Below are 13,066 nucleotides of genomic sequence, written 5' to 3' on the forward strand. Positions count from 1 at the left end.
CAAACCAAGTTAAACTATACCTAAATGACATCACCCACCCCCTATATGTCATCACCCACCCCCTATATGTCATCACCCACCTAGGGCCCACCCTCGCCCCCACTTAATCCACCCGGGGCCCGCTAGGGCCTTGCCATGGCTCCTCACAGCCCCTGGACTGGCTCCAGACAGCCTTAAAGAGCCAAAACTTGGCCCCACCATGGTCCCACTAGACCCGCCCCGCCCCTACTAGGCCCCACTTAGACCCCATCTAGGCCCATCTTGGGGTCCATCCCCGGTCCCAAAATCCTTACCATTCTACTTAATCGCGTCGGTTTGTATTTAGTTTGTATTTTAGTAGTTTGTATTGGAGCAGGACCCTATATATATATATATATATATATATATATAGGTGTTTGCTCAAATACAAACCTTTTAATTGTACAGACTACAAACTAGATCTCAGCCGTTCAAATAATATTTATGTTATTAAATCCTGTCCATTCATTATTTTAATATTTAAAAGAAATAACTTGAGATTAAAATACTTTAACCGGAATCAGTTGAAAATTTTCTTTCTCTCTCTTACAGTTTCTTTCTCTCTCTCTAGCCGTTATATCTCTCTCGCACTGCCGTTATTTCTCTTTCTCTCTTCTTTTATCTCGCGCGCTGCTGTTATCTCTCTCTCGCGCGCTGTCGGAGTTAACTCGCGCTTAATTTGACATGATTCGAGCTTGATTTCTAAGAGCAGAGTTCGGTGTGTATGATTTGACCTTGATTTCGAAGAGAAGAGTTTTGAAGAGCTTAATCTGATATGAATCACGCTTAATATCGTTTGAGGTACAATAATCATCTGTAGATAGCTTTTGTTTTTATGTAAGTTGTATTTATTCTTTAAATTTTACATATCTCTGTATTGTTATGTTGAATTGAGTGTAAAGTGTGTTACTTTTTGATTTGTTTGATAGTTTTCAGTGATGAATTGTTTAAATGAGCTTGAGTAAATAAATTCAGATAGCTTTTGTTTGATATGTATTAATGTTTTAGGTGATTAATTTGTTTGATATGTAGATGGATATCTAGTGCTCAATGCTTTTGATTTGTATGAGATAATATTTTTTTTAGGAAGTAGTGGATCTGATCGGTAGTTATTTCTAGTGTTTATGATTTTTATTGATTTCTAGTGTTAGTAATTTGCATTGTTAGTGATTTTTGGTGTTAGTTTTATTAAACTGCAATGTTAAAAATTTTGTTTGCAGGAAACTAATTTTGTTTATGCTTGGAGGACGATAATTTAAAATTTAGTGAAGATTAGTCACAATCAAGGTTAGTATTCTTGTGATTACTGTGATTACTGTTATTTGTTTATGCTTGGAGGATGATTTATCGTATATTCCGGCTAGTTTGTGGTAATGATGTTAGTCAGATGAGAAGAATTAAAGAAAGGATCAGAGCAAGTTCAAAATTATTAGCTTTTGATAGTGATTGTTGTTTCATATGTTAGTGATTATTAACACATATAGTAGTGATTGTTGATAGTAATAATTATATTTTAGTTGTTTTTGTGCTGATATTTCAGTAATTTAAATGTATTAGTAATTGTTGTTTAAAATAATGATTATATGTCCATATATAATTGTTGTTGTATTTTCATCTAATTTAGAATTTTTTGCGGATAGTGTAATTGCATGTTTTAGATATGATATATGTGAGACTGTGATTGACATTTTTGTGACTGTGATGGCTGTTATTATTTTATTGTAAGTATTGATTATTTATATTTTATATGATAGGTTCGAGTTGTGGGGATTCGTCTCTTGTTAATCGTGGATGTGACGATGTTACTTCTGTTGGTAGTGGAAATGTGTCCTCGAGTCGGAATGAAGAATCTGTTACAAGTTACTCAGATGTTGGTGAAAGATTGTATCTTCCTGTTAATGTTCCTGATGTTTCAAAGCCAAATATTAATCAATCTTTTCAGAGTTTGGATCAGGCTTTTGTATTCTACAAAGAGTATGGTCGTTTAAGTGGTTTTGATGTGAGGAAGGGAACTGAAAAAAAGGATGCATTTGGTACTATTACTATCAAACATTATACCTGCAGTAAAGAAGGTTCCAATGAGTTTCGTAGTATTGCGGACAGTATTCAAGTAATGTGAAGCGTAGGCGAACTGCTTCTACAAGGTGTTGTTGCAGAGCGGAGATAGTTTTGAAGCTTAATAAAGATAGACAATACTTTGTCTTTAAGTTTTGATGAAGTGCATAATCACCCCTTGGTTGATGAATCTGGAAGGCAGTTTTTGCGATCTAGTCGTGAAATGACTATTAGTTCTAGGAATTTTGTGTTTGATGCTGCAAAAGTTAAAATTTGTTGTAGTAAAGCCTATGGATTGATGAAAGAAATGGTTGGTGGTTATTCGAATGTTGGAGCTACATTGAGGGATTTTAGGAACTTTAATCGGGATTTGAAAGAGTACGTTGGTGAAAGAGATGGGCAGATGTTATTGATAAGTTTAAAGTTTTGCAGGAGAGCTCGAGTTCTTTCTATTATGCATATGATCTTGATGAAGCAGGGCGTTTGACTAAGCTTTTTTGGGCTGATGCAGTTTCTCGGAGGAATTTCGAGGTTTATGGTGATGCCGTCTCATTTGATGCGACATTTGACACAAATAAGTAAGTAAAACTTTCATGTCAGCTAGTGAATTTCTGTGTGATGATGCATACTATTTGTTAAATCCTTGTTCTAGTTGTTAAAACAATTTCTAGTACACAGTAATGTTGGATCATACTTCATGAAGTTTTGTTAGCATGTAAACAAATCAGATTGAATTATCTCATTAACATGTTCTGCTATAGATTCAATATTAAGGAAATATCAACTTCTGAAATTCCTAATTAAGAGTTATTTAAATATGCAAAATTTACTTAAGTTATATGTTTAAACAGAACATTAATTGTGTAGTGGTCCTAGGTAGATGGTTCAGTTCTTGATGTTTTTATTATAAAATTTAAAAGAAACTGGATCGATGTCTTCTTATACTGGGTTATTTTTATATATTTTGCAGGTATAACATGATTTTTGCCCCTTTACTAGGGTCGATAAACATGAAAAATGCATAACTTTTGCTGCATGCCTTTTGTCAAAGGAAGATGTCACACACTATAAATGGATCAATTTTCTACATGTATGGGGCGACATCCTGTTGTTATTGTCACAGATTAGTGTCCTGCAATGAAAATTGCGGTTTCTTCATCACTTTCTTCGAAAAATGGTCTTGCTGCTACTAAGCACCGTTTGTGCATGTGGCATATCATGCAAAAGTTTCCTCTAAAGGTATTGGTGAAATTTTCTTAGCTTAGTTTAGATTTTTTTTTCCCATTTACAACTGTATAGTAATATGTTTTTGCTTTTTTATGATTTGACTTGGTTTTTTAATTATTTTTACAGCTTAGTAATCGTTTATGTAAAGAAACAGACTTTATGGAGAAAATGAAAACATATATATGGTCAACACACCTAGAGATTGATGATTTTGAACAAGGTTGGGAAGCTGTTGTCAAAGAATTTAATTTGGAGCATGATAAGTGGCTGACTGAGATGTATGCTATTAGATCATTGTGGATTCCGGCCTTTTTCAGAGATGAGCCTATGTTTGGGTTGATGAGAACCACATCTAGGTCATAAAGCGAAAATTTTTTCTTTGCTCAGTTTCGTAGACAAGCTGACACGTTATGTGAGTTTTGGTTGCGGTTTTAAAGTGCCGTGGAAAGACAAAGAAACGAGACAAAGAGACTGGATGAAGAGTCGAAATCAAGCTTTCCTACTACTTTGTCTAGATGGTTTATTGAAGACGATGCAGCTGATTTGTTCACTCGAACAGTTTTTTACAGAGTTCAGGAGGAAATTCTGGTAGCTTGTTTGGATATGCAGATAAAGCGAATGAGTGAAGAAGTGGATGGTGTTACGAACTTTGAAATTAAGGATGTGAAAGTTAAAGAAAAGATCTTTAAGGTATTATATTATACTTCCACCTATATTTATTATAGTTTAATAAATCTTTTAAACTTACTTCCTGGTGATTTGTACCATTATATTTGGACTCCCTTTAATTATTCACTTCTGATATAGTTTTGGAGAGCATTGTAGGTTGGTTAATTTTGGTTCACAGAATAGTGATTGTTGTTCAATATGTAAGTGATTGTTGTATTTTTTTAGTGCTTTAGTACCCTTATGATTTGTCCAAGCATGTGTCTTTGGTACTGATATAGTTTAATTTGTTGTGTTGTCAGTCAAACTTATATTTGTTATGTTCATATATTGATTGTTTATTTTAGTTTTGCATTTTCAACCTGCAAAATTAAACTGCCATTCTAGTCCAGCAGGCATTAGTAATTCAACCTGCCATTCTAGAAAGTAACTATTATGTTCAATTTGCTCAATTGCATTCAACTTGCATATCTGTATATTTTTATTTATTTTTAGTGATTTTAACAGATTAGTGTACTTCTTAAACATAAAGTTGATGTTTATTCAGGTGTCGGTCAGTAAAGATCATGCTATTTGTTCCTGCAAAAAGTTTGTGATGTGTGGTATAGTTTGCCGACATAGCTTATGTGGCATGAAGCAAATTGGAGTAACTAGATTCCCTAGAAGTCTTCTTCTTAACCATTGGTCCAAAATTGCGGATTGTGGAAGCTCATGTGATATGATATCTACTGATTACTTAAAGATGGAAAATGTTTCTTTGAAATTGATGAACATTTGGTTTGACTTTCATCAAGTTCTTATTAACAAGGCTGGATTACAGATGGAAGCACTGTAGTTTGTTCATAAGACAGTCAAGCAGTTGAGTAGTGAAATTGGCGGTGGTTGTACTGATGGTGCTGGTTTTTCAAAAAAAAGACCATCTTGCTTCTTTGATTGGTGACCAACCACAGGGTGCGATTACAGTTTTAGTTCCTAATGTTTGCAAAAACAAAGGAAACTATTTCAAATCAACAAGGTTGATTAGCGAGAGAGAGAAAGCAATTATTAAGTCAATAAAGAGAATCCGAAAGTGTAAAGAATGTTTAGCAACTACTCATGATTCACGTACTTGTCCAAAGAAGAAGTTCCTGAAATAAAGATTTTTATAATATCTAGTTGTTTTTTTTGCAAAAAACTATTATGTAAATGAGATGTTGCTTTTAATGTAATGAATTGTTTAGTAATTTGTATTTTTGTTCTTGCACTAGTCAAATTTGTTGAAATATTTTTTGGTTTATAGAGCAAAGTTATTTGTAAATTTTAGGTGTTTTAGAATCTTTAATAAATATTATTGGTTGAGCTCTAGTTCAATATGATCAAATATATCAAATTTAAATAAAATATAAAATATTTCTCTAAAAATAAATATTTTGTATTTTTCAACATTAAGGGTTTAGTGTTTCCTTTTTGGGTTTTAGAAAAATCCACGTACGGCCCTAAACCCTTGGCCCTAAACCCCAATCAATGCGAGGCTTCAGGGCCGGGAGGCCCGGAAGCCGAGAATTCGGAACAAGAAATATTTTGTCTTTTTTAACAACTATTAACATTTAAGGTTTAGGTTTGGGTTGCAGAATGATTAATTCGTACTGTATATTAAATTGGCTGACGGTTAGGGTTTAGGATTGAGGGTGTAGGGCCGGTAGGCCCTACTCTCTCGAGCCTAAACCCTAATTAAGCGAGGCTGAAGGGCCGAAGGCCCTGAAGCCGAGACGTCGGCGGAATAAATAAATTTATAACCATTTAACATTTAGGATTTAGGTTTTGGTTGCAGAATGATTAATTCGTACTGTATATTAAATTGGCCGACGGTTAGGGTTTAGGATTGAGGGTGTAGGGCCGGTAGGCCCTACACCCTCGAGCCTAAACCTTAATTAAGCGAGGCTGAAGGGCCGAAGGCCCTAAAGCCGAGACGGCGGCGGAATAAATAAATTTACAACCGTTAACATTTAGAGTTTAGGTTTGGGTTGCAGAATGATTAATTCGTAATGTATATTAAATTCGGAACAAGAAATATTTTGATTTTTTTAACATTAAGGGTTTAATGTTTCCTTTTTGGGTTTTAGAAAAATCCACAAACGCTTTATTGTAACCGACCACTCGTTAATATGCGAGGCTTTAGGGCCGGGAGGCCCGGAAGCCGAGAATTCGGAACAAGAAACTTTTTTAACATTATGAGTTTAGTGTTTTCTTTTTGGGTTTTAGAAAAATCCACGTCGCTTTACAGTAACCGACCACTCGTTAGCGTTTACTGTAAAATTTTAATATTAAAAATAAAAAATATTGTCACGTAAATTTATAGTAGTCAAAATTTTTTAGTGTTTTAGTATGTTCATTTTTGTGTTCGAACATGACACTATTTCTAGTGTAAAATGGTAGACAATTTTAAATACACTAATAACATATATTAGTATACTAATTTTATAAATTTTAACACTTAGGCACTAATGAATATTAATAACAACAATAACAATAATGGTTTTTAAAGGAAAATCATTAATCACAATTTTTATATAATACCAATCACTAATAGTTGTAGCAGTAATCACAAATAGCAACACTACCAATCACTAATATATTGGAGCAGTAATCACAAAATAACAGTGCCAATCAAACCAACAATCAGTATTCACAGAATTTGAACTAAGTGCATTAGACATCTTTTGGTGGATCACTAACTTCATCAAATGGAGTAATCAAATTCTTGGCAAATGTGACTTTTTTCTTGTTCTGAGACTTTGCTGCAATAGTATTTGTTGGCCTTTCTTCCTGAGATTGTTGTGATGAGTTGATGACCAGGTTGACAAGTTTTTTTGATGCAGCCTCAATGTAAAGCTCTTTGCCTTGTCTCAGAATTTCTTTTTTCTTCTGATTTAGTTGAGAAGAAAGAATGGCATTGTTGTACTTGATTCTTAGTTTAATGAGCTGATGGTCTTGGCCATCCTTCATTTTTGAATTAAACCAATTAGAAATAAAGAAATGAAACAGTTTATAATATTAAAGAAAGTTGAGATTTTTTTACCTTTTCTACATTCAATCCAGTTGTCCATGATTTTAGATCTCCTTTGTAACTTTCCATGTGTCGCATGAGGAAAACTCCACAATCAATGGAGTTGTTCCTTGTCTGCCATGGCATATTTAGATATGTTGGCTTCATCTTTTTAACTTTCCCCGAAATACCAACATGACCCTTCGCGTGCAGATATTTCACAAAGTGAGAATGCTGTGAAATAATGTAAAAGCAAATGATCAGTGGACAAAATTATGTAATGTGAGCTATAAACTATTACAGGGCAAGGTACAAAGTAGATTACATATGATTAATACATACCAGAATCTTTGGCTTTTCGCTATAGCATTTTTTCGGATCCATTTTTGATCTATCAATGTTATCTATGATTTCATATGTCCAATTCCTCAAGTGGTAGACAATCAAGTAGTAATGGTCAAATGCACAAATTGGAAAAAATTCCTATAAAGAAAAAAATCAAAAATTATATATAACGTATGGAAAGTTCAAATTAAATTATAATCGAAATATTTACTGTCTTACCATGTCAATGAGATCCAGCTTTGTACGATTGCATTGGATCAGCATACTATCAACATTTTCAGCAAACAATTTGTATGTTGTTCCAAGAGTCTTTTTTTCATCCAATGTTGCATTCTTTATACACAAAATTTAAAAACATATATAAGATAGGAAACTGAAGACACATATAAATGCAAAAATATAGAGAAAAGACATAAATTTAATAACCACACATCCAATTGTAAATAAAAGCCGAAGTGGTGACTCATCTGACTTGAATTTCTCTGCATCATTAAGAACTATAGCCCATGTATCAACAACCATGGTTTCTATATGCTTCCCAATATTAAGTGACTGCATATCATCTCTTAAACAGAAGAAATCATTGCATAGAAATATTTGCTTGCTGCACAAAATAGTAGTTTAAGTGTTAGTTTAAAACTATATATGTTTGGGGGGGGGGGGATGAAACTGAAGTTAGATACATAGAAACTTACATTGGATCCTTCATTTCAGTCTCAAACAAATCCGTGTTCTGAGCATTAATCTTTGCTGAGTCTACAAAACTTAGAAGATCAAGCTACTCAACATCTTTTATTGTCAACTGAAAATCGTCATCTTCATAACAATCTTGAAACTCTTCAGTATCTGTGTTTTCTTCAGGGGGGAAGAGTCTGTGCTTTCTTGAGCCGGATGAGAGAATGTGGTTTGTGCAGGGGGACGAGTGTTTGTGGTTTGTGCAGGGGGACGAGTGTTTGTGGTTTGTTCAGGGGGACGAGTGTTTGTGGTTTGTTCAGTGACGAGTGTTTGTGGTTTGTTCAGTTCGTTGTTGATGGAAAACATTAAAGACAATGTTTTTGATATCAAGGAGTTGTTCGTTTGTTGGGTCTTTTGCCAAGGCTAGGTTTATCTCAGTGTCAAACAGCAATTTAGTGTCAATGAGCTCATTAGCCATGACCTAAGACTCTCTACAACATCCTGTTGAACCATTATAGATTTAAAACATAATCAGTAAAGTAGTTTAAAAAAAACTAAACTACTACAATACTAAAAGAATTTGAGTAGAATAGTAAAATTACTATTAAAAGCTGAAAGTGCAGTGGTGTACATGGAAACGTTTTTTATTTTGCTACCTATGGATACAGTGGTGCAGTGGTGCACCTATTTCAAAAAAAGACTACGCATTTGGTTATTCTTACACGCGGTAATTGTATGTACCAAATTAATCATTAAAAGTCTAAACATCCACTAAAGTACTGTAATCACCAAAAAATATAAACAGATAATGGTTACTATTTGTAATTAGTCACATTATTTAAAAATTAACATGTAATCCTTAAATTCTGAGGCATTTAATTTCTATATTATGGAGAATCAATCATTAATATGTAAAGAATCAATGACATATTAGGTTTTGTTTCCAGCTATGTAAGAGTATATGTACCTTTTCGCCTGATGCTTGTCCATGATCATCTTGTTCCTCGACTTGGATGTGTTGTTCAGTATCATGGACATTTTCACGGTCATTGGTCTAAATTTTTATTTTTAGTCCAAATTAGTATGTACCAGTGTTTGGTTTTAAGAGAAAATGAATATCGACTATGTAGTATAAATATTTACCTCATTTGCAACTGATTGTCTTTGTGCTTTTTCCCATTCGTCCCATAGGATATCATCATTTTGATGAGCATTCCAATCGTCCCAAGATGGATTAGGGACATCTTTACCCTTGTCATTTCCTTTTGCATTCTAAAATTTGAAAAAAAAAACATGAAAGATGTAATTTAGCATCAATTATTGAAAGTAAACATGCAAGGAGTTCTCCTATGAGAGTAACATAGCATATTATAATTTGTATAGACTATGCAGGGAGGTCTCCTAAATCACTAAAGTACTAATTTTTGTTACAAGTTGTAACAAATACTAATTAAAAGCACAGATTCAGTTACTAGTACGTACTAAATCATTGATGCAGGCAGTGCATTAATGATCGTTTAATTCAAATACTAGTAGGTACTTATAAGCACAGTGCTAATTAAAAGATTTTGGTATTAAGTTTGAAATATAATCACTAACTTACGAAGCATTAATAATCAAGTTATATAGAAGATCAATTTTCAATATTTTAAAGAATCAATAAAAAATATCAATTAAGCCCCGTATACCTCTGTTGCAGTCTGTTCATTGCATGATGGCAATTCCCGTAATGGCTTCATAATTAAGCCCAATCCAAAAGGGCCGCCATAGACATCAATTGTCTGTCTTTCTCTTAGTTTTTCCTGTGTCCAGCCTTTGAAATAAGGACATTGCCTCTCAACAAGCTTAATCCCTTTATGTCTAACTCGATCAGCATAAAACAACTGCAATATAAATTTCAATAATTATTAGTAGTTGTAAAAAAAACAAGAAACTGGGAGATGTAAATTATGATGATTTTTACCGTTAGAAAGATGGCTGAACCTCTGAAATGACTTGATGCATTTTCATTCCAACTTCTAGTGGCAGACACAAGATAACCAATAAGGAACTCTGCCCAGTTGTATCTATTGCACTCATCAAGGTTCCCATGTAATCTTAGCATTTGTCTGTCAATGTATGAGTATGTAGGTGTTCCTATGAGAACGTTTGACAAGACAAGTAAGAAATTGAACTTGAAATTCTGAGTTAAGCCTTGATTTTTAATCAACTGAACTAGTTTTGCAACTGTCACTTGAGTACTTTTTCTCTCTGTTTTGAACTGTGCTGACCATTCATCAATTCTAGAACGATAGTAATCATATGTTCCAAGGGTTATGCTCTCGCGTCCACATGGCAACCCGAGAACTTCATACACATCTTCCTCCATAATTGGTATCAGTTCATTCTTCAAGTTCAGTGAAATAGTGTTTGGGTCAAATATCTGAAAAACATTATAGGCTAAGTTTGCCGGAATAAGCTCAAATGAGAAATCCAGAAGTCGTCCAAATCCAGTTTTTTGAACCCATTGCTTCTGGTCTTCTGTGAGATTAGAGACCATTTCACTAAAAAGCCTTGGTGAATTTCTTAATTTCAAGTCATCTTTTTGAGTGTGCAAATGTTTTGCACCTTGACCCTGTTTGACAGTTAATACAAGTGAGATGTTGGAATCTAACAGAAGCAATAATTGAAATTAAATCCATTTATGTTTAGGAATATACCTCATATTTTCCATTTGCATCTTTCTTTGTTGGCAAATGAAAGTTTGGCCGTTTTGCTATAGGCTAAGCTTCCTCCTGTTGGATATCAAATTTATTAGTGATTGAATTGAATTTTTAATATTTGGAAGTAATATATTACTAATTAGTCAGTAATGTATTACAATATATTACTGATTAGATATGATATTACTAAACTAATCATATTACAATATTTACTGACTAGTTAGTAATGTATTACTGATTAATCAGTAATACAATACATATTAGACATGATATAACTAAACTAATCATGTTATATGCAATATATTACTGATTAGTCAGTAATGAATTACATATTAGATATGATTTCTGCTAGACAATTGCTAAAGAATTGAAATGATAAAACTGAAAAAAGAGTGATAGCTACACAATATATTTGTATGAAGAGAATAGCTATAATACTGATATTAAAAAAAAGGCACAAACACATAATCATGATACAGTAATGTAGACAGTAAATAAAAAACTAATTATGTACCTCTTCGGTCTTCTTTCTTTTCCATTTCTTATTTTTTACAGTTGGAGATTTGTCTTTATTTTGAGCTTCTTCTTGACTTTGAGATTGTTGATTATGTTCAGCATGTTCTTTATTTGCATTTTGATTTTGTTCATCATTGTTTTGATCTTCTTCAGTGGGAGGTTGAAAATTTTGTTGTTGCTGATTCTGCTGTGCATCTTCGTTTTGTTCACTTTGATCTTCTTCAGTTGGATTTTGAGCATGTCTAGCTTGATATTCAGCCCTGTACAACTCATGAACTGAATAGGGCTCTTCATTACTTTCCTGTGTAAAAGAATATTACATTTTCAGAATGATAATAAAAAACAAAATTAAAGTAGGAAGGTGGAATAATAATGAACAGTAAGAGATAGTAGAGATATATACATCAGAATCAAGGGTAGAATTTTGTCCAGGTTTGACTTTATTTTTCCTTGCTGCATGTTTATATCTCTTCTTTCTTGTTCCCTCAGATGTTTTAGGAGTACTACTCTGCCCATTATGTTCCATACTGTTACTTATTTCAGATTCTTGTGTAGGTTCAAGGTTGATTGGGTCATCTGCAGTGTTGCTGAAACCACTACGCCATATATGGTCTACGGCAACATCCAAAAAAAATGTTAAAAATGCTTTAAAATGTTGCTATAAGGTTTAAGGCAACATTTTTGTCAAAATAGTGGGTGTTGGATATCGGCTTGTAGCCTTAGAGCGTAAGCCAACATATTTTAACAAGCTACGGCAACACCCAAAAAATGTAGTGTTAGGTCCATATGGCTACATTTTGTTTATAATAGCAACACCAAAGTGGGTGTTGCCATAAGATCTATGGCAACACAGTTCATTTTTCAGCAACAAAAGGTTGATGTTGCCATTAATTCAATAGCAACATCTTACTCACTCTATGGTAACATCCATTTTCTAACACTGATCAGGTTTTAGCAACATTTTTTATTAAATATGGCAACACCTTTATTAAAGAAATTTTGACATGTTCTTATCTAAAATGTAACATCCCAAAACAAATCAAGCCAACTAATCACAAATTCAGATTCAACAATAAACCAAACATCCAAATTTTGCAACCATAATTCAACCATCCAAGTAAAATAGCAGTTCAAAGTCTTAAAATTCCTACGTCATCATGCATTACATTACAAGTTAAACTTTGCAAAATATGATTAGAGTATCTAAGTGCATCACACATCAAGTCAAGTAGTGTCCGTGGTGGCTGTGTTCGCTCCACTTGCAGAGGCATCATACGTCGGCTCGACACTGAGGTCTTGAATATCAATCTTGAGGTCTGGATTCTTTTCTGCCAACTTGCACACCATTGCCTTGACATTCTCCCGAACCTTCTGATCCATTTTTTCTTCCATCTCTTGAGCAAGTTGTTCTCGGATCTTTTCTGTCAAACTGGCCAACACCTGATCAGAGATAGTAGCCTCACTGTGTGTCACAGATTTCCCCTTTGCTTCCCTTCTCTGAATAAGTCTACCTAGTAGGTACGAGCGGCTGTGTTTCTTGTCACCATATACAAGTTTGTTAGCATCCTCAACGGTTCCCGTTTTAAGAAGTTTTTCAACATTTTCCTACAATAAGGATGTTAAACAATATCACAATCTTACTAAAGTACATCAGGATATAAAAATAGAAACTGTAGGCACATGTTATATTTTACATATATATACTAATACAAAACTCACAATCTTTTTTTCAACCGCATCAGTAGGTAGCTTATAATACTCTCGTGCAGAGTTTCTTTTGCGTGTTTTCACATAAATGTCAGCATCTGATATTGGTGGTGCTGGTTCATCCGGTTTA

The 13,066-nt window shown here is 33.7% G+C and overlaps 3 protein-coding genes across 3 annotated transcripts; 2 read left to right on the top strand and 1 right to left on the bottom strand.

Annotated features, from left to right (window-relative positions):
- Window positions 1-1,765: 1,765 nt before the first annotated feature.
- On the top strand, window positions 1,766-3,098 carry LOC108207142 (protein FAR1-RELATED SEQUENCE 5-like). Its single transcript, XM_017377602.1, has 4 exons — window positions 1,766-2,120; window positions 2,238-2,455; window positions 2,506-2,651; window positions 3,044-3,098. The coding sequence occupies exons 1-4, from the start codon at window positions 1,766-1,768 to the stop codon at window positions 3,096-3,098; spliced, it is 774 nt and encodes a 257-aa protein (XP_017233091.1).
- Window positions 3,099-3,210: 112 nt separating this feature from the next.
- Window positions 3,211-4,801, top strand: LOC108207143 (protein FAR-RED IMPAIRED RESPONSE 1-like). Its single transcript, XM_017377603.2, has 4 exons — window positions 3,211-3,312; window positions 3,427-3,656; window positions 3,738-3,990; window positions 4,514-4,801. Exons 1-4 carry the CDS (start codon window positions 3,211-3,213, stop codon window positions 4,799-4,801), a joined length of 873 nt encoding a protein of 290 aa, XP_017233092.1.
- A 7,483-nt stretch (window positions 4,802-12,284) lies between these two features.
- Window positions 12,285-13,058, bottom strand: LOC135150423 (uncharacterized). Its single transcript, XM_064086715.1, has 3 exons — window positions 13,051-13,058; window positions 12,949-13,003; window positions 12,285-12,834 (listed from the first exon to the last, which is right to left on the bottom strand). Exons 1-3 carry the CDS (start codon window positions 13,056-13,058, stop codon window positions 12,454-12,456), a joined length of 444 nt encoding a protein of 147 aa, XP_063942785.1. The 3' UTR covers window positions 12,285-12,453.
- Window positions 13,059-13,066: the final 8 nt, after the last annotated feature.

The sequence above is a fragment of the Daucus carota genome, chromosome 2 (assembly GCF_001625215.2).
Source record: "Daucus carota subsp. sativus chromosome 2, DH1 v3.0, whole genome shotgun sequence".
In the NCBI taxonomy this organism is placed as follows: domain Eukaryota; kingdom Viridiplantae; phylum Streptophyta; class Magnoliopsida; order Apiales; family Apiaceae; genus Daucus; species Daucus carota.